The 26,461-nt window shown below is 48.4% G+C and overlaps 2 protein-coding genes across 7 annotated transcripts in view; one reads left to right on the forward strand and one right to left on the reverse strand.

The window, feature by feature from the left end:
- Positions 1-26,461, forward strand: part of AdamTS-A (ADAM metallopeptidase with thrombospondin type 1 motif A) — a 439,465-nt gene that overhangs the window by 337,036 nt on the left and 75,968 nt on the right. For 4 of the 6 annotated variants that reach the window (XM_075873573.1, XM_075873569.1, XM_075873570.1 and 1 more), the window contains 2 exons: positions 13,070-13,266; positions 23,020-23,103. In XM_075873573.1, coding sequence (XP_075729688.1) covers positions 13,070-13,266; positions 23,020-23,103 — 281 coding nt within the window. Of the gene's footprint in view, positions 1-13,069; positions 13,267-23,019; positions 23,104-26,461 lie in introns of those variants that run through there. The other 2 variants (XM_075873571.1, XM_075873574.1) reach the window with 2 other exon arrangements.
- Positions 2,130-9,768, reverse strand: LOC119165016 (uncharacterized). Its single transcript, XM_075872803.1, has 4 exons — positions 9,483-9,768; positions 7,816-8,197; positions 3,977-4,319; positions 2,130-3,449 (listed from the first exon to the last, which is right to left on the reverse strand). Exons 2-4 carry the CDS (start codon positions 8,184-8,186, stop codon positions 2,988-2,990), a joined length of 1,176 nt encoding a protein of 391 aa, XP_075728918.1. The 5' UTR covers positions 8,187-8,197; positions 9,483-9,768; the 3' UTR covers positions 2,130-2,987.

The following is a 26,461-nucleotide window of genomic DNA, read 5'->3' on the forward strand; positions in this document are numbered from 1 at the left end:
GAGCCCGCAGCTGACGCTACGGAGTTTTTCGCAATCTGTGGATGCCCGCGGAAACCGTGCGTTCGTTTGCGTACTGGGTGTTCGCGCCGCGATCCCCCGCGCTTCCAGCGCGCCCAAAGCTAAAACTATTATCTAAGTCAGCACGCTGTGAAGGGGGGGGGGGGGGGGGTCGTGGTTTGAATTGCTGGTAGCGGGCTTCAAAAATTTTTTCTGTTGACGTTTTTATTTGCAGCTTTACAGGGAAACAGGGTGTCATATTTTCCCAGGCCAGGCTGCCACATAATACATGTGATGGTGGCCTGGGAACGTTTGATCCCCTGTACATTATGCATGTACAGGAGGTGGGATCAAAAGCGTATCTGAATACGAGGGATATACCCCCGTATACATAAACGCTCTTTGACGACTTGCCACCGCCTTCAACGCCGCAGAAACGCATTTGTGCTGCATTGCCTCGTTGCACCGCCGCTAGGCAGCACGTTTCAAACGCGCTGCTTCGAGGCGGTTGCAATTGTTCAACTCAATGAGCGTTTCTAAATACGGGGGCTAGCGTCACTTGAACCACAGCCAGCCAGCCTGTGGCAAATCATACCGAGTGCGATCAGCATGTTTCAAACGCGTTGTTTCGAGGCTGTGGAAAATGTTCAACTCAAGGAGTGTTTCTGAATACGGGGGCTGAACCACAGCCAGCCTGTTGCAAATCGTACCGAGTGCGATACGGGGCATGACGGCGGCGGCAAATTGCCGCAACAAAAGTTGAAGTACACCACATTTTAAAGTGTGTTCGCGGAACGCCTGTGACCACTGAGACGGCATCATTCAGAATGAACGCAATACGCGTGCCTCCCTTCTTGCACGATTAGAGACGCTGGGCACAGCGACTCTACGCAAGCATAGCGTGTGCAGTGTAGTGTCCGATGCACCGTGGTCCGATGCTATCGGCGTCCATTGGCGGGCCTCGGTGGTTAGCTGGTCCCGTGCCAAGGCATGAATGGATGTACGTGAACACGACAACGGACTGCGGACAGGGCGTCCCCATACACTGGTGCCAGGCACCGTGGATGGCGGGGGGCGAGGAGCAAGTCACTATCGAGACATATGGTCATGGCCACGCTAGAGGGGCGACGCGCGCTAGAATAAAACGTGCGTCTCACGGGTTGCCCGTCCGAGGGCTAGAAGGGAGACGTTAAGGGACTGAAATGGCGCGTAACAACAAGTACGCTGCGAAATACGTCGGTGCATGGCCTGCCCTCTCCCTATGAGCGTCGCTTTTTTTTTATGGAGAAGGAATATGTGCAACTCCATGAAAGTGCGCAGCCTCTCATTCGATAGGATCATGGTGCGACGCCACGTGAACAAACCGCGTGCTGTAGCGCGTACGTGTGGTTAGGCTTACCATCTTACGCTGTAGGGTTAAGGCGCAACAAGCACGTACCGGCGATGACGCTCCGTAGTCTTTCCGCACCGTGCTGTAAGCGACGACGTCCCGTGCGGTTCCTGACGTCCGCGGTGGCTCCTGCTCCTTTAGCAAAGTGAGGTGCGGGTCTGTGGGCCGCGGCGGTCGCTGCCCCAGACCTTGAGCATTGGGTGGGCGCGGCTGGACGTCGGTCGGGTTGCCGCTGCACGAATCCGAGTAGTGCGACCTGTCGAACGGGCCCGGGAACGGTCCCACCATGACGACGGACATTTCTCCTGCTGGTCCGGGATGCTGGACTACGTTCGCTTAAAATAGCAGCCGCGGCTCTGGAACTCCGTATAAGGGGATAAGCGTACGTGGCGTGGAATGCCGGACCGTGATGGAAGATAGAGGACAGGGTGCTCGAAGACGCAGTAAAGGGAGGTCAGTGCCGGTGGTTCGGGAGCGGGGTCAGGTTGCAACCGACGTGACCGGCGAGTCCGAGTGGAATGGCGACGTGTCCCGACGCGTTGAGCGTTCGCTCGAGTGCACCGCGAGGCGTGCACGTGCGGCGCGTTCCTGAATGCCGATGACATTGCCGATGGCTTTTTGCGGTCTTTTCACAGTTGCTAACCATAAAGTTTAATAGCGCACACGTTTCTTGGGATATGTGAAGAAGACGTTCTTCGGGGGGGGGGGGGGGGGGAAAGATTGCCTGTTGTGTGTAGCTTTGTCTCGGTATGGTTGAAGACGGTAGCAACAGTTCAGAATTAGTTGAACATTTATTTTTATTGTGTCGAATGATACCCTCGTCAGAGAAAAAGATTCCTAGAAGCCCCATTTCTGAAGTTTGTACAAGCAGTAAATGTTACAGTAATGTTATCACTTGGCGGCTTTTCATTAGGTTACTCGCACAGGGATGTCTGCTATACTGTGTTCGAATGCATCGAAGCGACAAAAAGATTACCGTGCTATTGAAATTCTTGGTTTGAAGTTCGTCGTTACGTAATCGGAAAGCTTAGATGGTCCGACCACTTGCTCAGTAAACGTTTTCATTTATGCAAAGTTTTAATTGTAAACTAATTTCCCAGCTTGATATTAGCTTCGCAGTCATGCCGCCTGGTTCTTGAGTTTTTCCCCTTTTCGGGGGAGCGCCGTACATATGTCATCGTCACCATCTGCTTTGTCTAAAGAATAAAAAAACGGCGGGCGTTGCGAATGTGCAGTAGAAATTAGAACGCGGTTTTGTTGATAAACATTCAGCTTTGTTTAAGCATGTGCGCCAAATGTTCAAACATGTGTACTCTTAAACTCCGGGGTGCATGGTTCGTTCTTCCATGATGTTGCGAAGCATTTAATTAGTTCTCTAACCTTGATCTTACCTATATATAATGCTCACCATGCTTGTAACAGATATTTTATTGTAGTGGGGTGATCAAATCAAGCGGACACGTTGTTGACCGTGCACCATTACTAACCTTTACTTTAAATTACTAGTTGTCTTTATTAGCAATCGGTTCACGACCGCTACGAGGGCTGTGGTTATCTGTGCCCGCCTTTCAGACGTTCGCACGCGTTGTCTCCGTTCTTTTCAGCCTGAGCCGCGTCTTCGACGCTTAGTAAACGCAGCAGTGCCAGCGGCGTGGCGCGCTGCCGCGTTCAGGGCGCCGCCTTTCTCTGTGCCGTCGCTAGGCTTGGCCGCAGCATTCGACGACCGCCGTTCAGCGTTGACTAGCGGTCTCTCCCGCTCCCAGTCGGCCGCCTCGTTGACTTCGGGCTGCACGAACGACTCGACCGTCTTCGTGGACCCAGGAGGTGAAGTCCTCGAGGTAGCGCTGGCGGTGCTCTTTCCGGCGGCGTTCTTGATCGTCGCCCGCTTCTTCGCGGACCGGGGCTGTTCTCGTCGCCTCGCGCGCGGCTTTGACGTCTTTCGCGCGCTTGTGCGGTTTCGAATGGCGGGCTTTGGCGATGTGGCTGACTCGCCGACGTTCTTTGGTCGTCCCGGTCCGATCTTGAACGCGACGAGGGACCGCGTAGCCTTGCCGGCCACCTTCTGCGAGTTTTGAGGAAATGGGAACTTTTGTATATGGGGAAAGGGCTGAGGGTGCACATAGATGACGCAAGGAGGAGAAAGGCGGCGTTATTCGATAGCTTTCATAAAAGAGGGCAGCTTACCGCTGTATCGCTGTATGTATAGGTGGTAGGTCATTGTAAGCTTGGCAGCCAAGACAACTCAAGCATTGGGTTAGATGTGAAGCACGTCTACTTCACTGTAATTTTAGACCACGTTACTGTTGTAGTGATGAATACTGAAGATTACAACCAACACCAGCTCAGAGTATCAATAGTTAAGGCCACATTAATAACCATGATGAGCCAATGGAAGAACCTGTCACTGTTGTCAGTGTGTAGCGTACGAAATAGTGCGGAAGTTGAGTACTTCCAGAGACAATCGGACTTGTGAATACACTGTTTCAGTTATGTGGCGGAGAGATGCCCTCAGTGAGATGAAGACTTCAAGATGACATAAGAGAGCGGGCTATTCAAATGAGCTTGCGAAACTGACGTCTCGCGTCTCACCTTCTGCGGCACGCCGTCATCTGGCACGGCGTCCTCCCCCTTCTCGTCGTCGAGCCGCTCGACGTCGCTGGCGTTGCCGCCGCTCGCCGCCAACTCGTCCGGGCTTTCGGTCTTCGAGTGCCGCCGACGCCTCCCTGCTTCGGGGCTACCGGGACTCGCCGTGGCGCAGTTACACTTGGGCGCTGTCGGCGCGGTGACCGTCACGCCTTTGGGCAGGGTGTACTCCGGCGGCTCTGGCGTCGCGGCTTCGGTTGCGCGCAGCGACATGCCGATAGCGCTGGTCGTGGCGATGACGAGCGTGGTGGCCACCACGGTGTAAATCCAGAACTTGGTTCCCCTTTTACTGCCGAGAAAAAAAACGAATAAACAAAAAGTGACTACGATCGACCGGACGGGGGTTCTGTTCGTTATCCGAAATCAATTTAAAGGACCCAGGCGTGAGTTAGTTAGGAGAAAGTGACGACAGTAAGTTGTGTGCACTTGATGGCATGGCGCTTACGTGCTGTTACGTTTGTCCTGGCAGTTCTGTCTTAGCAAGCGCCACTGTGCGTGAGTCTGTCTGCAAGAATGTGTTCATCCTGATATCAGCGTCCCGTCGGGGGCACAAAGCACGACGTCGTCCTGCAGGTGGTCCACACGTTCCTTGTAACGCTGTGGTCGCGTTACAAGGAACTCGACGGAACCAGGAAGCATCGCGAACAAGCCTTTGTTAAGCGGGTTTGAACAGCCTGAGACAGCGTCATCAACCCCGAGTTCCTTTGCAGTGCGCGAAGCGTACACATGGCAGGCGCTTACTATCTTCTCATAAAACAGTGCGAAGGACAGATGGCTAGAAAAAAAAATGAGCTGTAGCTTGGCTTGGCTGTGCCAGGATATACGTAGCGTGAGCTGAGGTTCGGCTCATTATTCTTGTAGGTTTTCCGGTTGTCTATCGATATACGCGGACGACATCTGCATCTGGACATCAGGGGTCACGCGTCTACACGTACGAGCCAGGCTTCAGACAGCGGCTACACTGACGTCAAACTACCTTCAAAGACGAGGACTGGAGCTGTCATATGAGAAATGCTCACTAGTTGCGTTTACGCGCAAGACAATGACGCCATACCGCATCAGAATTAATGGACACACAATCAGCTATCAAAAGACTCACCGTTTCCTGGGAGTAATAATAGATCGTGATTTGTCTTGGAGCCCTCATATCGCTTACAAGAAGAAGAAACTGATCATGATCACCCACGTCCTAAGGTTTCTTGCGGGAAAATCATGGGGTGCATCGGCACGAGCTATGCTTCAACTGTATGCTGCACTTTTTCTTGGCTTCATGCGCTACAGCCTACCTGTGCTTGGTAAGGCCCGCATAACAAACGTACACGTCCTCCAGTCATTACAAGCTCAAGCACTGAGAATATGCCTCGGGCTGCCGAGATGCGCATCCTCAGCAGCGACTGTCGCAATCGCTCATGAACACCCTATCACAACCTACATTCGTGTCGATGCTTTAGGAACGCACATAAGACATGCCACCCGGATTCAATCGCATCACCTCGCCTCCCTTCCAACTTTCAGGCCATGCTCTGCGTTCTGCTCTATTATTGCCCCACATCGCACGGTGATTCCCACGAACTTCACGCACGCAGCAAGACCGTCGTTACCATTGTGGTGTCTACATCCACTGGAAGCCCTGATAACCTTCCCCGGATTGCAAAAGAAGAAAAATTTGTCAAATTTGGCCCTAAAACAAACAACATTACTGTTTCTACAAGAGAAACACAGTGGACGCATTCACATTTACACGGATGGGTCGGTCACTTCAACAAGTTCAACAGGCGCAGTGGTGATTCCGGAGAAATCCATCACGATAAAGTTCAGGACCTCGCATCTGACATCATCCACGGCGGCAGAACTCGCCGCCATTCGTGCCGCTCTGGAGTTTCTAGTTGAAGAACCGCAACAGACATGGTTAATATGCTCCGACTCCAAAGCAGCTCTCCAGGGAATTGCCTCGCCATATCGTCATGGACCAAACGAACAGCTAATTGCGGTAATACGACTGCTTCATCACCGGGCTATAGAGAAACAACATGACATAGCGTATCAATGGATACCAGGCCACTGCAGCATTGATGGAAACGACCGTGCAGATGAAGCAGCCCGAACTGCTCATGATGATGCCCCTTGTGTAGCTATACCATTATCAAGAACGGACGCCGCTGCAAGGCTTCGATCACTTGCACGAGAACTGACACTCGCTCAGTGGAATTCACCGGCATTCACCAACGTCCGTCTTCATAATTTGGACCCGCACCTACAGCTCCGTCTTCCATCAGGAATATCCAGAGCAGAGGAGACACTTTTGTGCCGTCGGTGGATTGGGGTGGCCTTCACGAATGCTTATTCGTTTCGAATCGGAATGGCCAGAAGCCCGACATGTGACAACTGTGGCTGCGCAGAGATTTTCTCCCATTTTCTCTGCGAGTGTCCCCGCTTCAGCGTGCCAAAAAAAGAACTGTCAAAAGCTTTAGATAGAATAGACAATCGCCAATCGTCGGAAAAAAGGGTATTAGGACACTGGCCGAGACCGTCCTCTGCACGCAAGGCATTGAGAGCGTTGTTGCGCTTTGTGCGGGCAAGTGGTCTGAGAGACAGACTGTAAACAGCGTCGTGGATCGCCTGATGACCTTCTCTCTCTTTTTTTTTACAACGTCTTTTTTCTCTCACCCTTTATCCCCCTTCCCCAGTACAGGGTAGCCAGCCGGTCTGAGAACTGGTTAACCTCCCTGTCCTTCCTAATTTATTCCCCCTCCTCCTCCTCCTCCTCCTCCTCCTCCGGTTGTCTATAGGATTAGCTTTGTTATCATGCTCACTGCCGGACGGACGGTTGGACTAGCGAGCAAGCTCGCGCGAGTCATGCGGCAGGCCGCTATAGTGGCAACGCCACTCTAGGAACTTCCAGTTCTTCTCAGACACGCCAATTGTGCCCCTTGGGACGTCAGTACTCCTCGCGCATGTGCAGCACTGCTCAGCGTAAGGCACGCGAAATTGTTCAGGCTTGGCTAGTGTAGCTTACGCTTCAAAAGATCGACACAGCCATCTTCGCTACTGTCTCTGTCCCCCTTGTTTTTTATAGTCGTCCGTCTTTTGCAGTCTCTTTTTGTTTTCATGCTACGTACGTCGTACCAAGTTGCCCGAGCAACCACTTCAGCTTACTCTCTTTCGCAGTCACCGAACTGTCGTCTTGAGGAACAGTGCCTTGGTGACTTTGGTGCGTCTGTCAGAGACGTAACAAAGTCGGCCCTAGTCGGCTTGTTTGTCTCTTGCGTATTTTTTTCGTGTTGTCCTTTCCCTGATTTCGCACACTTTGCAATAATTTACCAGAATGCCCCAATTAGTTGGCTAAGAACCGTGCGGCTATGGGGTCGGCGAAACAGGATTGGGGCGCCTGGCCCATGCTCACCGCGAATTTAGTGTTTCAGTGGATTAGCAGGCGGCACAGATGTGGTCAAATGTTCGCAGGCGGCGTTAGATGATGGCGACTTTTGGCCAGCCCCGTAGACACTGTTATGCCGCGCACCGCGTGTGCACTTTACGATATATAGACGTGCTTGTGAAATCGCTCGAGATTACATATAGTGATTTTTATGAAATGAAGGTGCCACTTTGAGGTCTAAAGTTTGCTTGCAACTGTTTAATGTTGGGCTCCCAAAATAGAAAAACAGCGTTTATAGTTCGTGGTTCACGAAAACGCTTGGAACGGAAGTTAAGCTAATTATACCGCCTCTTAGCACCATACGTGTGTTTTTCGCCCTGGGTAAGTAAAGTCAGTCGGGCCAACTCACTCCTGCGGCTCCGTCTCGGTGCCGGTGTCGGTGGACCCCTTTCTGCGACCGGGGTACGCGGTGTGGCTGTGCCGACGCTTGCCTCTTCCTCCGCTCCTCAACGTGGCCGTGCTGGTCGACGTACTCGTCGAGTCCAAGGTGCCGTACTCCTCGGGCATGCTAGTGCTCCACGAAGTCGACGACGAAGAGCTGCTGTCGCGGGACCCGCTTGGACGCAGCGCGATCGCCGCCGGTGCGGGAGGGATCGCCGCCGCCGCCGGTGGCGCAGTGTTCGCATTCGGAGTTGGCTGCGCCTGCCCATGTGGCTCTGCATGCTTTTGATCGCGGCCTTCATGCTGAAGCTTGCTGGCGGTTCTCTTCAATGTGGCCATCGTAGTTTCCCCTGTCGGGTGGAATATAGAATATAGTTGAAGCTCATTTTAACGGAAGGATCATGGTCCCGCTTGATTTATTTCGTTAAATCTAGAATGTCGTAATATTCGGAAAGAACTTCATCGATATTTCCAAAAAAATGAAATACGTAGTTTCTTTTTTGCCAATAATTTTAATTTTCGCTTCCTCCCATCATCCTACTATACGCCTCTTTTTAGCGAACATTCTTCGTAAAATATTTGTTTATCTTGCGTGTTTTGCATTTTTTAACCTATTGGGTTTTCGTGCTAAGAATTTGCTGAACTATCACTCATTTCTACTCTGTGACCCCCGGCACCGTCCCCCTCCCACTTTAGAGTTAATAAGTGCTGATGATGACACCCTAGAGATACCACGACACGGCTTTAGTTGCCAGCCCTCACCTGCTCGCATCAAATTTTCCTGAGCGAGGCCCATGACATGTCCGAAAAACGTGGGTCATGTACGTGAAGCTGTGGCAGGCTATCGATGTGCGATGGCGCGGAAAACGAATAGCGAGACTCTGAGAGCAGGCCAAGCGACAAAAGTGCGTGAAGAATATCAGTGCAGTTTGTCGCAGTTTGTCGCACAAACGTTGAAATAACCAATGCAACCATACCGTGTGTGTAATCATTTGGTATGCGTAAAAGTCATACTGTCTTCAGTGTTCGTTCTTCCGTACACTGGCGGTGCGTGAAGCCTCGTTTGTACAACGCCAGGACCGTCGACAGTGCATCTATAGATATTCTACCGCAATAACGTTAGAAACGCACGAATAAAAATCCGTATCAGTCGAAATTCGAATGAAGTCACCGCTTTTTCGCTCGTTTACTTCAGGAAATACTTCATTGAATCGAGTTTTGGGGTTCAATCAGTTCCTTAATTCTCGATTATGACAACACTGAATCCAATGAAAATTTGCCGGGGAAAGGGATCTTTTTCGTTAGACCAGTAATTTTGAACAATCTGCTTCAATAATCTCGCTCTTGGTATCCGGAACAGTGGATTAAAGCGAATAAACCAACGGGGTGTATATACGATCCAAAGGTTTCTCGAGGACCTGAACGAAAAAAAAAAAGAGGTGAAGGGGGGGGGGGGGGGACCGTCAGCACGATACGAGGGCTTTGTCAAGACACCTTCTTTGAGAGATGACAAGACCGGCAAATTCGACATTAGGCCGTATATAGTTGAGACAGTGCCCAGGATGGCACCCCGGAGACCGAAAACTGAAGACGTGAAAGTTCAGAGCTCTATACTACAGTGACAAATGTGCTCACCTGTACGGCTCGATGCTCTTTCTGTAAACCGATGCCTTGCTGGAGAACGCACGTAGCGAGCGCGCTGTCGAGATCCTGCGTCTGCTTTGATGAGCTCGTTGAGCGGGCGATCGACGACGGAAGTCTGACCGAACGAATGATTTTCAACGATGCACGCGTGCCCGTGAGCAGTGCACGTTCATTCGGGTCAATGATGATCATTGATAAAGCGTAATTCTTTGTAACGATGACATTTACAACCCTTATGGTTCGCTACGAATGCTTTATCGAGCGTAATATTAATTAAGGGGCCCCGATGAGACGCGCCGATGAACACTGCAAGTAACTGTTACGTGGTGGTGGTGGGGATGATGATGATGATTTATTTACATTATTTATTTACAATACCTCAAGGCCTTAATGTAGGGGTTTAATAATGACGAAGAGTTTTGATGATGATGATGATGACACATTTCTGGTGGCTCTCACCTACAAGCAGGGAAACGCTGAGTACCACGTGGCAAGACATTTAAATTAAAGACCAGTGAGGCTGAAGTAAACTATAGAAACATATACGAAAAGTGAAATTTCTAACAAACGAAAATGCCTAACAAGCAAAGGGTCAGTTCTTAGAAGGAACTTATGAGAAATGACGTGGTGTCAAGCATGTAGATAAAAAGGGTATATGAATAATTCAAATAAAAAACCAAGAATATGAAGAAACAAGTATTACCTGACATGCTGATCTTTATACTTTCACTTATATGATCGAACAGTGCAGTGACACCGTTTCTGCGGTTGTGGATTGTATTCGCGCGGCTTGTGTGCGTTCGATTTTCTTTACTCCCTTGAGTTGGTTCATTACTTTTTCCTCGTGGTGCCTTTTTGAAGACTTTGGAATGACCAACACTGAGAGCTGTCCACTTCTCTACCTACCTTCAGTCGTAATCAGAGCTTCGTATACTTTTATATACCATCTGGTTGCTCATTTGTCCTGAACAGGACAAATGAGCAACCATTCCTAAAGTACGATCAAGCGGGACGAACAAGCTCGCTCGCGTCATGTCAAGGCTTATTCGTAGAATTTCCTAAAATTAAGTACGGGGCACTCTGGCGCTGCGATCGTTCAGCGATCGTGGAAATTATGGGTAGTACATGGATTCGCCTACAGTCATTGTGCTTGCGCGCTTTGAACGCACCTGAAGCTTTGGTTTTCGTAGTGTTGTGGTTTTATTTCGAATAAAAGAACGGATGGCTTTGAACTTTGAAATGGTGAAACTAAAAGGTTAAGGCAGCGAAGTGTAACTGTTGAACGTTTGCTAATTTGTATTTCGCGACGAAGCCGCTTCAAGTGACGCGAAGCCAAACGGAGCCAGAAGAATGAAGATTTGACAAATTCCTGTACTATCCATTATTCCCACGCTTGCCGAAACGCCGTGCGTTGCAGCTCTCATAGACACAAGCGCCAGAGTTGTCTCTAGTGTATTTATATGAGACTCTATGGCCCTATTGTCATTGCATGCGAGACAAATGTGTAGTTATTGGCTCAGTACGATGAATAATTAGTAACAGTGAAGTTGTTGTAGCTCGACGTAGTTCACACGTTGTCGCCAGAAAAACATCATCATAAACTGGTGCGTGCTGTCTTCCTCCTCTTCTTCGTCAAACGCTGATTTCTGCGAAGCGAGAAACACTTCTAATCGACGAGACAATGAGTACAGAGAGAGGGAGACAAATAATATACAAAAAGAAGAATTTCAGGGGATAGTTTTTTTTTTCTCCAGGTGAGATTCGAAACCGCGTATCTGAAGGCGAGGGGCTAGCAGAGCACGAAACACCAAGTGAATATGGGATGCGAGAGAGAGGAGGTGCAAAAGGAGGAAAGAGAAAAATCAAGACACAACCATACAATGTTCATGAAAGATAGAAACAGGCAAGAAATAAAAACACATGTAGAGCGAGAGATAGATATATAGGAGAAACCGAGAGGTGTATAGATAGGAGAAAGAAAATACAGAGATGTAGAAATAGGGATTTGAGTGCGAGGAGGAGAGGGGAATCCCTACGAGCTCCGCTGGTACCTCAGGCTTCTCACCACTGGTGCAGAGTTTCCCTAGCTCTTTAATGTAAGCTGGTTTAGGATGAGTGCAGGGCATTACTGATAGGGTGTGAATGGTTTAGATTACTCCCGCCGGTATGCGTCGTAAATAGCCGAGCTTGAAACGGAGTTGGCTAAGACTTAGAAGCGTAACGGCTTGTGCTAGTTGGCATGTCGTGACGAGTGCTATAGCGGGAAATGAAAAACAATTGCACAGTAGCCACATTTTTCTCATTGTTTTATCCACGCTTTCTCGCATGTCTTTCTTGGCTTCCATGGCTTGCTCAACCTTTCGCTTAACCTTAGCTCATCATTCGACACATGTTATTGTTCATTGTGGTTCTGGTTTACATAAACTTTCGTTTCTGCTCACTAAACTCAGTTGGCAGTTAGCGCTCGTTTTTGTTTGTCTCTGTGACCTCATCCTCTGTTCGCGCTGTTGCACTCGTTGTAGGGTAATTAAGACGCTGGAGTGTCCCAGCGCGCCTTTCTTCAAGTGGAGGCTATAGGTCCTGAAGGTGAGGTCGCTTCGCAAGTCGAAGCGCCAAGCGTGCACGGGTCTTGACAAGAATCTTGAGCGCGTGGGACGTCTTGTGTGGCGAGGTCACCGTGTCGACCCGTTGGGTGTTTCCGACAGCGATCGCAGCGTTGTTGTGTAATGCGAGAAGTCTCGGTAAAGCACGGCCACGGGCGGCCGCGGCACAGCGGTCACCTCGTGGGCGAGCCGAGCACTTGTCCAGGGTTCTTTATCGTTTGTGTCTTTTTATCGCGTTTTGTTTTCGTCTGGCGCTGGCATCACAGGGCGTAAGTTGTCGCCAACTGTCGGTACCAGGTTACGGTTGCTTCACTCTGCTACTCTGTTATTTACGCGTGTGAGCGTACACACACACACACAAACACACACACACACACACGCGCACGCACGCACACGCGCACGCACACACACGCACACACACACACACACACAGAGAGAGAGAGAGAGAGAGAGAGAGAGAATGAAAGAACAAGCAGGTACTTTTCCACAGCTCGATGTTGACTTCGCGATGAACGCTTTGGTGGGTTGTCTGTTTTGTAAGTGTAAGAGGCTTAAGGGCGGGATGGAGCAAGCAGTTTCTGGGCATAAACCAGCAGTGTCATTGGAGAATGGGCAGCGTTGCCAGTGAATCTGTCATGACTGTAACCGCGAACAAGTGGCTGGAGCAGCAACCTTGCTCCTCGATCAAAAGAACCCGCCCGCCAGTGCTATATACTTCGCGGGACGCGTGAAGTCGGTAATTTTTAGCGTTTGATAAGTCGTCTATGGCATTCGCCAAAGACTTCTGCTGATGTCATGACGTGTCTCTGCTTGAACCGTGCCCGTGCTGCCTCGATCTCTTCTCTTGTGCCCGTATCTGCATGTCAACTTATTTTTTCATGAATCTTTACCAATTCCCCAACCGTAACTAAGCTTCATCTCTACGTACGTTCCTCACGTTACCGTGCCTTTCTGTTTCTTCCGCATCTGCCCCAGCAGCGGAGGCTGAGGAGCCTTCGAACTCGTGGAGCAGCAGCCAGCAGCGGGGCAGCGCGAGCCAGCGGAAGCGGCGGCGGCGGAAGCGCTCCTATTCTCTCGAGCAGCACGTCGAGGTGCTCGTGGCGGCCGACAGCAAGATGGCGCGATACCACGGCAAGAACCTGAAGCACTACATACTCACACTCATGGCTGCGGTGAGTCCGTCCTCTGCTTTCTTCGAATCTGCGCAGTGAAGGTATCGTGTTACCTGCGCTGATTCTTTTTTTAAAGACGATAGTTAAGCTATCTTGGGAACGTTCGATGCAAAAGTTTGGTCTGTCTGTCTGTCTGTCTGTCTGTCTGTCTGTCTGTCTGTCTGTCTGTCTGTCTGTCTGTCTGTGTCTGCTTGTCTGTCTGTCTGTCTGTCTGCTTAACGATACCCTAAAAGGCACCAGACGATGCCCCAAACGGCCGACCCCATCCGCAGCACCCACCAATATTGCTCAAGGTTCAGTGTTCATACTTGTGCGATTGTCAAATAAAAAGCAATTATTGCGCATATCCGAGGCACCATAACAACACGTAAATATTCTGTATGTGTGTATTTTACTAAAAAAGGCATACATAAGTAATTCTAAGGACTGTAGCGTTTATCACGCTGCGCTGACCATGTAACGCTTGCATGAAAAAGCAAGTGTTTCGAACGCTTTGCTAAGACGACACGGTGGTGGCTGGTGGCACCTACCCGTAGGCTTGCGTTCTACACCTTATCACCTACGAGACGGACGCGCATGCAGCGCGCTTCGTTTTGCAAGATAACTGCCAGATAGCGCTCGTGTCTCACGTGTGACGCTACTTGATGCGCTCGTTCGCCTCCGCTGCACGCTTGAGGCACTCTAACGCAGTGCCTCCAGAATACCATTTACCGATTTTCTTGTGCAGAACATTAAATAAAGGTTTTGTTCACCTTCTCCAGATGCAAGATTATCCTTTTTCGACGACATTTGCAGTGTAACATGCAGATACGGGGCCATTTTTTTTTTATTTTTCAGGCATGGCTCTAAGGGCCGTTCTACGCGCTTGCCGCACAGCCGCAACGCACGTGGCGAAACCCCTGCCGCACGCAAGCGGGGGACAAATAAGCCAATCGGCGATGCTCTTTCAGCCTCCGCTTGGGTGCGGCAGGTGTGCCGGCACGTGCGTTGCGGCTGTGCGGCGAGTGCACGAGTTCTGGCGGATCGCAGGCGCAGACAAACAAATACGCAGAAAAACAATTTTTGCGCCCTCTCGTCGCTACTGATGCCTCTTTCGCAAGTGTCCCGATGCTTGGCGGTGGCACTTCCCACCAATCGGCGGGCCTATGACTCGTGACGTAGAAATCCCATTAGTTTTGTTAAGTTTCTCTTCGGGCTCGCTGTCGGACGGACTAGGTCGCTCCACGAAGAGCTTCAACTGAAGTGTCAATGCGCACAGAGGTGCAAATTTGCGCCAAAACAACGTGACGCTGATGCCGCAGAAGGTATAGCACAGCAGTGGCTGGTTTCGCTGGCTTCCGTCTTTATTGTGTAGAGAAAAGGCGCTGAATTTTCTTTTCTTGAATAAGCATTTTTAATCGTATAGCATCGTGATTTATATGCATACCTACGTAAACTACAGTCGCCAGCATGGACAACCAATTGCGCAGTCATGTGATGTGCAAAACCATTAAAGTAGAGAGTTTGACACTAAGTGGTGCGAGGCAGAACCGCGGAGCTTTGGCCGATCTCTCAATATGTAACGCTTAAGGTGCAAGAATAAAGAAAACCGTTTCTGCTGGGCGAAAAGCGATATACGCCGCTTGACAGGCGGCTCTTTTGGACGCTGCCCAAGTGCATTGACGTATGAAGAGCGGCGCCTCGGTCGAACTGTCTGTAACGCCACGAGCGCATACTTTCCGCGCCCTTAGCTCCTGTTGTGGTTTCGCGAGCCGCCGCTTGCGTCTCTCGCGAAACGAAACAAGCTGCGTGCTTACGTCACAGCTTTCGGCCCGCATATCTCCACGCGTGTCTGTAGTGTGCGCCGCATTGGCCCATTTGCAGAGCTCAGGGTCCGCGCGCTGTGTTTTGAACTCGCTGGGTGTGGCTAGTACACTCTGTGTATACTGAGGCGAAGGCTGACGCCGTTTTTAGGGACCATAAAGATTAACACCCTCCTAAGGCTCATACCAGTGGAGGGTACGTTCCTGCAACAACAAGACGGCCACTCTTTCTCTTCACTTTGCGATTGGGAGTTTAGCTAAGGCAAGAAAAACGAAAACAACAGAGGATGATCAGTAGCACCAACACCGGCTTAAACTATGCCTACTAGTAAGTAGCATGACATAACGTCATAACTGTGTCGCATGGCCCCGCCGCGGTGGTCTAGTGGCTAAGGTACTCGGCTGCTGACCCGCAGGGCGCGGGTTCGAATCCCGGCTGCGGCGGCTGCATTTCCGATGGAGGCGGAAATGTTGTAGGCCCGTGTGCTCAGATTTGGGTGCACGTTAAAGAACCCCAGGTGGTCTAAATTTCCGGAGCCCTCCACTACGGCGTCTCTCATAATCATAGAGTGGTTTTGGGACGTTAAACCCCACATATCAATCAATAACTGTGTCGCATGAGGTTGGGCGTGGCATTTACGAATGCGTACTCTCGTCTCCTTGGAATGGCGAGCACTTCGGCATGCAACATCTGCGCCTGCGAGGAAACGCTCGAGCACATTCTATGCCATTGCCCAGCATGCCAATCTGAATGACGTATTATGGAAGCCAAGCTCTGTCAGCTGGATTCACGGCCGCTTACGGAAGAGAAGATGCTGGGACCTTGGCCGACGGCTTTTCATACGCGCAAAGCCACGAAAGCCTTTTTGTACTTTTTAAGGACCACCAGACTTCACGACCGCTTGTGAAAGAACTGTGCGAGACCGTGCTGTGTAGTCTCGAACTGACTATTCATGCTTCTCTTTCTTACTCCCCTTCTTTTCTATCTCTTTCCGTTCTATTATTCTCCTTTTCCCCCACCCCAAGTGTAGGGTAGCCAACCGAGCCAAGCTTGGTTAACCTCCCTGCCTTTCCTCTCTATTTATCTCTCTCTCTAACGTCATATACTTTAGCTATTGCAGGAAAGGTTCTAGACGCTTATATGCACTAAACGTCACGCCTCTGGAGATCGCATATACCATCACTTCTCCCGCTGAAATCGTTCTGAACAGATCTATCTGTGTTCTGCCGAAATGCCAGAGCACTCCATGCCTTGCTCGGTTCGCATCACTGATCCCGCAGGCAGCGTTTAACCGGCGTTTGCTAAGAAGTAAGGGCTCGCGCGTCTCGCCGATATCCCGAATCGGCCCGTTAGCGGAAGGAATGCCGTGAAACGCGTGGCCCCCGAGTGTAACGTCTTAGCTAATTAACCGCCTCACGCGATGTTCACATCACCTGGATTTGCAAATGAGTGTTGGGTCTATGGATGTGGAATCCACAAAGTGTGAGCGTGCCTTCGCTGTTTACGTGAGAGGTGGTCCACTGGGGCCTGTAAAACTGTTCACGCAGTCTTATCAATAAGGCGAAAGCTTTAGATGTCTCATCCAAAGTGCAGATTTTCTACCGGCGTTGCAGGTCGGGGATATCAACAGTATAGTGATATGAAAAATAATCAGGTGCCGACGTCATGTATCGCTAAAATTTGCGACGTCGTCATGATGTTCAACGACGTCACACCACGTGACGTAACACCTCGACGCCGTCACATTACGTCGTCACTTGATCAACGTTGGGCCGGTCACGGGGGCCGCGCTAAATCCAGGTGATCTCGGAGGCAGTGTAAAAGAGCGCTCGGTGCAAAAAATCTTCCGAAAAGAGGCGAAGTGGGATGGACACATCAAGTGAGAAAAAAAAAACACAAATGAATATGACGTCTTGAAGTCGTCTTAGGTGAATGCATGGGGGGGGGGGGGGGGAGGGTGCGAGTTTTATTTCTCAGCTGGCACGTCTTGACAGGTGGTATTGCGTAAGCTGCAATGCAACGCGTTTGGCCGCATGGCGATTGCGTATACCGACCCGGTAAGTCACCGACACCCACCTGACCCCGACCACTGAAACCACGTGATGTCTCTAATATTCCCTCTATCCTATACAGTCGAATCTCCTCTAGCGTTTGAGCAGAAACTACGCGTAGTGAGGGAGTAAAACCTTTATTGACAATGTCTCCTGCGGGGTGGGGCTGCTAACACTCCAGCCTAAGTGACGGCCCTCGAGTCCTTGCACACGGGCGGTTGGTTTCCTGGGCGTGCCGGACCACGTGGAAGCGCGAACATTTAGTAACCGTACGTCCTCTCTTGTTGCCGATGCGTGATAATACTGGTGGAGAGTCGCCAACTAAGCACTCCAGGAGAGGAATAGCTCCATTCTCGAATACTATATATAGCAAAACAAGCCGCACAGAGATAGCAGTGACAACGCTCCAATTGTACGTTGAGGGCTGATCTATACACACTTTCCTTGAAAGGCGTGTGCTATTTGATATGTCCCTAGTGAACTACTTTTTCATAATAATGAAAAGATGCAATTAGTTTTTCGCTAATTGGCACGTGTCTCTAGAGGCACCGCTGCGAAGTTTCGTCGTTCCGTCAAAATAAAAAAGAGAAAGAAATGATAATTATACAGACGGCCATCAGTCTTCGTCACGACGTCAAATGCCACGTTCGTATGTGCGGGCGACGAGAGCAGAGATTTCACCACACCGCCGAACAGTTAGCGGAAACAAGGTCATGAAGGCGGATAGGCAACTGCGTTTCTACAAAAAAAGAAAAAGAGTAATCAAAATTTTGTGTTCTTACCGAGGTTCCGACGTTTCATTATTGCGTGCATGACCCATAAATTTATTTGCACTCTGTTTGTCAGGAAAGCAAATATAAAATTAATTTTCAGAACTTAAAGTGCGTTGGGAAATAGACACCAGAGTAGTGTCACGTCGCAAACGTTGTTTAAGATGTTATGATTTTGACCATCCGACTAGTTCTCCTGTACGTGCTCCTTGAAACGGACATTTACAGCTTTTCTTTAATGCCATGATATTTTTGTAGCTTATATTTTCTGTTCCCGATTTGGTTTTTCGAGCACGCTAAGGCGAAATTTCGGAGTGTCTCGATGGATAACAGGCCAGCGTGAAACGCGAAGACATAGCGAGAAGAGAATTAATGACGACACCCAACAGCTGTGTTATTCGTTTCGCCACTAACTAGCCCAGTACGACGCCATAGTTGGTACCTGAATGTCTCATTGCTCGGCCACTTGAGCAAAGGAACACAGAGGAATCACGCCGCACAAACCCCCGCGTGCCCTAGGTCACTAATGGCATAATCACGTGACTTCAGAATGGTGTAACTTATCGCTGAAATGTAGCATGCCATTAGGTAGTCGCAGGATGAGATCTTAATTCGACCTCACTTGAAGGCTACATCCCATGACATTGTCTCTCAGTGAAAGGGTGGTCGCAGTTCGATGGAAGTAAAATTACTACAGAGGCTCATGTATACCGATAAAGATTTTCCGGAAATTTGTAGATGGTCGAAATTTTCTGAAATCGTTTACTATACTATATGCCTCATAAAGATGTCGTGGTTATGGAACGTAAAACCTTGGCGCACTCTGTCTTTTTTTCTGTCCCATCCTGTCGGCTGCGCTGATAATCAAGTTTTACTTAGCTCCGGTTGCCGTAGCGTACTTTTCTCATAAAGTGGGCTTCTTGCAACCAACCACCTCTCACAAACGGGAAGTTAAGCCTAATCCCGATGCCCCGAAACGGCTTTCACCGACTAAAGAGGAGGATCTCTGGAATCTGCACGCTCCTTCCGGTGTCGGCATTCCGGAGACCAACTTAGCCCCCCATGGCCAGCCCCGGCAAGAAACAACGGCGCTCTGCGCATTTTGGCACAGTGAACCCCCGTGCGCGCTCTTTTTATGCCTGCGCTCCGTCTCGACAATTGCGTGCGGCACAGCGGATGCTATCGGGCCTGGTCAAATGCGCCAAACCCTTACCGCAGCAGGTTGTTTGTTCTCATGAGTGAGCGTGGCTAGCACCCTAAGTGCCGACTTATATTTCAAGGTTTTTCATTTATTGCGAAAGGTTATCTATGCTCAGGCGTGGGGTACAATACTGTGTGAAAATTGTCTCTTTCAAATTTCAAAACTTACTCACTTCGCTTAAACAAATTATACAGAAAATGTGTCCGCACATGCATGTGGCGTCTACATTTAAGCCCCCTGTAGGCTACTTTCTCGTGTTTTACAAATGTATATACTGATTGCTCTACCTTCAGTGCGTGTACCTTTCTGTGTTTCTTCAACATTCTGGTTAACAATGAACTGCCATTCTCGGTACACGTATACTAACTAGCCTACGTGTTCCCGCCTCTCTGCTCAGCCGTCCATGCTTTACCTGTTTTGTGCAAATAACAGTTACTATAATTAATTATGAAGGTATAATCCACAGTTACTGTTTCCCTTATAATGAAAGATAAGGTATGTTTTGCCTACTCAGCGGATTTGATGTGATTTGTGTGCTTGTTACTGGAGATCATGTTATTTTTTTTAAAAGAGAAAGAATGTAATGTTTCGGCCTTGAGAGTAAATAAATGAAATGAAATACCCGGACAGAAGCAGGAAAACGCAGACGTGGACAAGCACGCACTTGCAACTAGCGTTTATTTTTCTAGGAGCTCTGCTTCCGAGCCATAGCACATGAGGAAAAGATTGAACAAATGTGCGGTCTTTTCCAGACACTGCTAATTGAGCGCACTCAAAGTTGGCCGACTTTTTTTAGCAGCAGTCGCCGACACTTGCAGAAACAGTCGCCAGCTTATGTCGACAGACAACGACTATCCAGCATTCATAATTACTACGTCTAGACAATAAGCATGCCCTAATCAGTGAAAACTGTAGCTGGTACCATGCAAAGTTCGGTACTTGAACTCGTATAGCGTAGTATTTATTCACCTTGACCCGTGACAAAACATGCGTCAAAAAAAAAAAATCTCAGTGAAGCATTGTTTTCGAAATTGGGTGCAGTCTCAGTGGTATGTCGATGACGGGCTGGAGCTCACCAATTGTGTGGCCCTTATCCTTCCTTGAAGCTTCTTATTGGTCAATGTAGTGTGGACGGATATCTGTGGGAACGCCCTCCTGGCAGTTTATATTTCTGATCTGCCGTCTTTACTCCGTAGTATTCATGCACTTCATAAGGTTGCTAAGGTGGAGCGCCATTTGTGACTCGCTGAAGCACTACAAAACTTTCGCCGTTGTTGGAGTAAACTTTTGTTCAATATTTGTAGACACGATGTTCCTTCTCTCACGGTCACTGTACGGGACAAACTTGTCGAAGTGAAGTAATGATTTATACGTGGGGATTAACGTCCCGAAACCACCATATGATCATGAGAGACGCCGTAGTGGAGGGCTCCGGAAAGTTCGACCAGCTGGGGTTCTTAAACGTGCACCCAAATCTGAGCACATGGGCCTACAGCATTTTCGCCTCCATCGGAAATGCAGGCGCCGCAGCCGGGATCCTAACTCACGACCTGCGCGTCATCAGCCGAGTACCGCACTAGACCACCGCGGCGGGGCTCGAAGTCAAGTACAATTCGCCGTTGGCTGACAGGACACTGAAGGCTTCACTGTTCTCCATACCGCCTGTTAGGTGGTCCTTACTTTCTGATTGGCTAACTTCAATTTTCACGACACTGGGCATTGTTAAGATGGACAATAAACTCGGTGGAGGACAGGCCTGTTGCACACAGCGTATGCTGTACTGACGATCTCACGTTGTTCTCTTCCCGTAAATGATTTACTGCTCCGCATCCTCTTACGTCCCCTGCCCCTGTACAACCTGTCTCGTCTCTGCCGAAAAGCCAGACGCCGCCCTAGGCTCTCCAAGAAGCGTCCCAGAATAGACTTCGTCAGAAATTCGGTCGTCTGCTGTCGTGTCGTCTGCTGCCACAGACTTCTGTTTCATTTATACATTACTCAGCTCCAGCTCGGACGTTTCTGTCACTCGCGACTTCGCGTGGAGTTCGGACAGCGGCCATGCTTTATTGCGTGAGCGCGGTTGCGTCATGGAGTCTTCGGGACGCGTCGTACGTTTTCGAAGAGCATCGGTCGTGGTCCGAAAAAGCCTGGGAAGGCCCGTAGAAAGAACGATATATAAAAAAAAAGAAGAAAGAAACGCATGCATGCGTTCGCCTATACGTAAATCTCTTAGTCACTTCCCTCTGTTTGCGGCCGCCGTGTTTAGGCTTTCGTTTGTTTGCTTGTTAGTTTGTTCACTTGTTTGTCTATCTGTCTGTCTGTCTGTCTGTCTGTCTGTCTGTCTGTCTGTCTGTCTGTCTGTCTGTCTGTCTGTCTGTAGGCGGTGTTGAGAAAACCCCATTTTGCATGGCCCATAGGTAAGTCCAAAGGATCTGGGGATGATCGCATCATTCCACGTCTTCGAACTTATATATATATATATATATATATATATATATATATATATATATATATATATATATATATATATATATATATATATATATATATATATATATATATATATCTGACTTGTGGTAATTGTGATACCTCTTCTTTCACTCTTTATTTATAGACAAGGATTGCGCGCACGAGCTCTTCACCTCTCTCTCTTTTTTACTCAGAGCAATGCAAGAAAACTGTCGGTGTTACATCACGCCAGTGCTTCTAGCTGTCTGCGGAGAAGAAGAGCGGCATCGTGCTGCCAAAGGAAACGCTCGTAACTCGTGTCACTTCTGATCGAAGAGTTCGATTAACTATAGTCGCGCACTTTTTCCTACTGCCCATGCATCCTTAGTAAACCTTGTGGCACTGCCCTTGAAGGCCTGGATCCGTCTTATCACTTACGTTTCGGCACTTTTGCATTGTGTGCACTCAGCTTAGATTATGCGAAATTAGTGTAAACGCGGCGGACGCGGCTCGTGACGCATTAGTTTTACATCTAAGCGTTTTAGTCGAGGTACAGGAAAAATCTAACGCGTCATGTCCGTGACGCAAATGACGTCGACGCTGCGGCGAGAATTCTCATAATTTATTACTTCCGGTTCTCACTTCACTTGGCGTAGTGGCCAGTGGTAAAGAATAATGCTACAGATGAATTTGATATGCGCTGTTTCCGGGCATTGTGCACGCATATTGTAAGCCTTTAGAGTAAGTTGACAAACTACAAAGCAGGTTGGTGGACAAAGCCTGCAGATTATGGTAATAACATGTATGCGATGCAGCCACGTTTGTAAATTTTGGATTTTTTATTTCTTCATAGAAGGCTGAGGATGTTGCTATATACTGGTTATACGGAAAGTGAAGTGAATTTATCCCGCCAGAATGTCGTATATTTAACTTCGGTCGTGCTGTTCTACCACAAAGTTATATATACGACTTAAGCAGGTCCGTCAGTTACCCTCCAATGCTTTGGCATTGGAATATAAAAGTTGACTTCTTTTTTTATCTAGCGACTGGTGGCTATTATAAGTGCTTTTGTACGCCACTACAGGGTGAACCCATTCGTCTCTGGAATGATCTTCCAAGAAACCCGTGGAAAATAAACGTTAACTTGACCAGACAGAAGTACTCAACGGGGCAGCAATGCGTATTATTATCAACGCATATGCAATCGATCGCTGTGTCTATGTGTGTGTCATGGAGTGAACCGATTTCTTGGCGTCGATAACACATCAATCAACTGACCATGGCTACTGTTCTGAACGTGTTTTTGGCGTTCGATGGCCTAAGCTTCGAGGCACTTTCATGACAGCACGTTATCATTGTGTTACAAAAGCAACCTGCCGATTGGTACCTTCAGATGTGTTGTTCAGATGACCTATCAGTGCGCTTGTGTTGGTGATCGCGTGAGGTGGATAACTGAGGGCGACGCCCGGTCTCTTTGTGCCAGGTAGCACACATTTACAAGGACCCGAGCATCGGAAACCTGCTCAACATCGCCGTCGTCAAGCTGCTCATCATGGAGGAGGACGAGGTGAGTGACGAGTCTCTACTTCGCGTGGCCTCCGAGATTCGCGGCTCGCGCGCAGTTACTCTTGATAGCCGTCGACGTTCACTGAAACGCACGCTGAACTTAGATGTCATGGCAAGCGCGAGGCGACGCTTGGACAAGGGTCGAGACCAGTGGCCGTCCTGTGTATACGTACCCGTTCCTTGCGCGAATTTAAAAAAAAAACCTTGAATGCGTGCTGTAGCTGAAGTCAGCGTTTCCACGAGTGGTTCCGTCTTCGGTCTTCAAACCGCTGCCTTGAAGTAGACGAGGCCACTTGTCGAAGCCACCTGTTCTGAGAACGTTTAATCTCTTCGGGCTTCCAACGCGTATGTCGAACTTGTGTCTGGCTTGGAATTCCTCGCGTGAGTAGTACACGGCGCTTGCTAAGGTGTCTAAGTTTACTATATCGCCGACTGGCCCAAATTTACGCGTACGCACACGCAAGACGGCTGAAAGAAAAGGCTTGATCAGCATTCCATGGTCTGAGCCTTCCAGAAACATTTCATTTCATTTATTACACCTTAAGGGCCCGATTGCATTACATAAGAGGGGGGGGGGATACACAAGTTTCTAATCATTATAATAGAATAATTGGTAACAAATCAAATTAAAGAAAATAAATGTAGCATCGGGTACGTACATCGGAAAAATTTAATATCCTTTGGTAGGCGCATATTAGAAAAAAAATAAAACGTTCGCAGGTTTCGCTAAAGTAAAATAACTAATTAGTAACAAGAACTAAGGAAAAGGGAAACAAATGTAGCATTGCGTGCACAAGACAATTCATCATGTTATGGTAGGCACCTATTGTTGGACAAAATGGCAGGTTAGTTTCTCGCGAAATGTTCTTCGATCTGAACAGAGAACAATGGCGTTAGGTATCGTGTTCCATAGGGTGATTGCGTGTGGGAAAAAGGAGTTATTCACCGTCGCTGTGCGACCACTTATGTGTGAAATGGGACATGTGCGAGCCAATTTAGATGATGTTCGTACAAGTTGAATAAGAAGCGGATGAGTTGTGGGTCACTGATAAAAGTAGCAATGGAGCAGGCAAATACGAGCATATATGCGACGTGATTCAAGAGCTGGAAGTGATGAGGTGCGTTTCAAGGCAGTATGGTGAGTATTGAGATGATATAAAGCGCGCTGCGCGGTTTTGCACTGCTTCGATTTCATCTGTAAGATTTGATTGCGATAGGTGCCCAAATGGATGACGCGTACTCGAGCTTCGGTCGCACATGTTAGGTATGCCAGTTCCTTCATGTCAGTGGATGCAGATTTCAGATTTCGACGCACGTAACCAAGTGTGCATGATGCCTGGGAACAAAATGTTTGTATATGATGTGACATCCATGATAATGATGGTGTTAGGTACACCCCTGAGTACCTGTAAGTTTCGGCGGAGCTGATGGGACATGAATTTCTGTGGTATGTATGATTTATCGTCGTGCGTTTTCGCGAGAATGAGATTAGTGTGATTTTTCATAAATTTAAAGGCATGCACCACTCTTTACGCCACGTGACAATAATAAGCCATGTTGCTGAGCAATGATGTCCTCCGAGTTGTTAATATGGTGATAAAGAACGCAGTCGTCAGCAAAAATGTGTAGTTTTGATTTTATGTCAGCGGGAAGGTTATTGTTATAGATTGGAAACAGCAGTGGGGATAAGCCTGCACTTTGAGCAACGCCTTACGTTACGCTGGTGAATGGAGAGTTACTGTTATTGGCGGTAGTGAATTGAACGCGACCCTTCAGAAAGTGTTCCAGCCAATGAATTAAGTTTTGATTAATACTCAATGACGTGGGTGAGTAAACGTGCATACGGTACCCGGTCGCATGCTTTAGAAAAATCCTGAAATATTGCACCTATCTGAAGGAGCTTGTTCATATATAGTGAAGTAAATCGTGCGTGAATTCTGCAAATTGAGTTTCACAGGAACGGCTCTTCCGAAAACCATGATGTTGTGGGTAAAAAAAATTTACCGATTCGAGATGTGCAAATAAATTGGAAGTTATTCAGTGTTCGAGCAGTTTTGATGAAATACTATTATAAGGGAAATAGGTCTGTAATTGGTGGCAAGTTTTTTTTTTTCCAGATTTAAAAATTGGGAAAATGTTGCCTATTTTCCAATCGTTTGAGACGACTGAATCTTGCAAAGATTGATTGAATATTAAGCAGAGGATTTTACTAGAGACTGTGATGGTATCTTTAAGAAGCTTACTATTAATGTAGTCGCAGCCTGCTGATGAAGCTATTTTAAAGCCGTTTATCAGTTCGCATATGCCATCCGGGGTTATTTGAACATCAGGCATAATTGTGGAACACAAGTCAGCTATGCGTTTATTATTATACATGGAAGTGACAGTGAAAACAGAGGAGAGATAATTATTAAGGGTGGTTGCGCACTGGTCACATTCGATAGGTTCGTCAACATCGTTAATTCGCTGAATGTGGAATATGACACAGAGAAAAGCGATATGGAAATCTATGCGACGGGTCGTATGCCTACGTCAGGTGGCAGCGGCCGTGTTTGTCACGTTTGGGAGATACCTGCGTCCTAAGAAAATATGCGTTACGCTTACTAAAGTGCCGTGTCTTGCCACGCATATATCCTGCTCTCTTTTAAAGAAGCACGTTAACTTTCTTTTTTGTCCCACGACTCTCCTAAGAGAGTACAATGAATAAAGGAAAGAGAGTTCATGATTCTCGTATAAGAGAGTCATATGACTTGCAGAATGGAATGACGCGACTCTTTTTCTCGGTGCAGTGTGGGAAGCAGGAGAAATGTACTTCAGCAGAATCGACTGTGGTTCTTGTTCGGGTGTCTAAAACAAGCGGCCCTCGAATCTTACATGCGATCCGCTGGCCGCAAATGACTGTCGTCATCCCGTATTTTGTTTGCATAATAAGTGTGAAAATGAGTGAGCACACTTCATCGCTGTGTGTTTAAACACAACCACGCAACAAAAAACTACATTTCAGTATCTGCGTCCACGTTTTGTTCATTTTGGGGATCAATGTGAACTTGTTGAAATACTGGCGCCAATTGTGCTTCAGGATCGACCCGTAAAGGAGATTATGGAAAACGTTTTCTTTCAAATAAGAATGTTTGCCTACAGTACTGTCATATTAAAATGTTCGCTCACGACTACTTCCGCCCCCACCCCGCTGCTGTTACCGTCTCCCCTGTACTGGCCCTTGAGGGACTTAGCCGCTTGACTGCGTTTCGCAGGCTGTGGTTAGTTTGAGACCCCTGTAGTTGCTTGTCCGTGAACACTAAAATAGAGTATCGTAGAAAATTACGAGCACAAGAAAAACAAAGCAACGCCAGTGCGCT

The sequence above is a fragment of the Rhipicephalus microplus genome, chromosome 9, assembly GCF_043290135.1.
Source record: "Rhipicephalus microplus isolate Deutch F79 chromosome 9, USDA_Rmic, whole genome shotgun sequence".
Classification (NCBI taxonomy): domain Eukaryota; kingdom Metazoa; phylum Arthropoda; class Arachnida; order Ixodida; family Ixodidae; genus Rhipicephalus; species Rhipicephalus microplus.

Excerpts from the sequence above, each read along its gene's own strand:
- LOC119165016 (XM_075872803.1), bottom strand. The coding sequence starts at position 8,186 with ATGGCCACATTGAAGAGAACCGCCAGCAAGCTTCAGCATGAAGGCCGC. Across the intron at positions 4,320-7,815 it reads ACCGAGACGGAGCCGCAGGA|TAAAAGGGGAACCAAGTTCT; the intron begins GTGAGTTGGCCC and ends TTTTCTCGGCAG. Across the intron at positions 3,450-3,976 it reads ATGACGGCGTGCCGCAGAAG|AAGGTGGCCGGCAAGGCTAC; the intron begins GTGAGACGCGAG and ends CAAAACTCGCAG.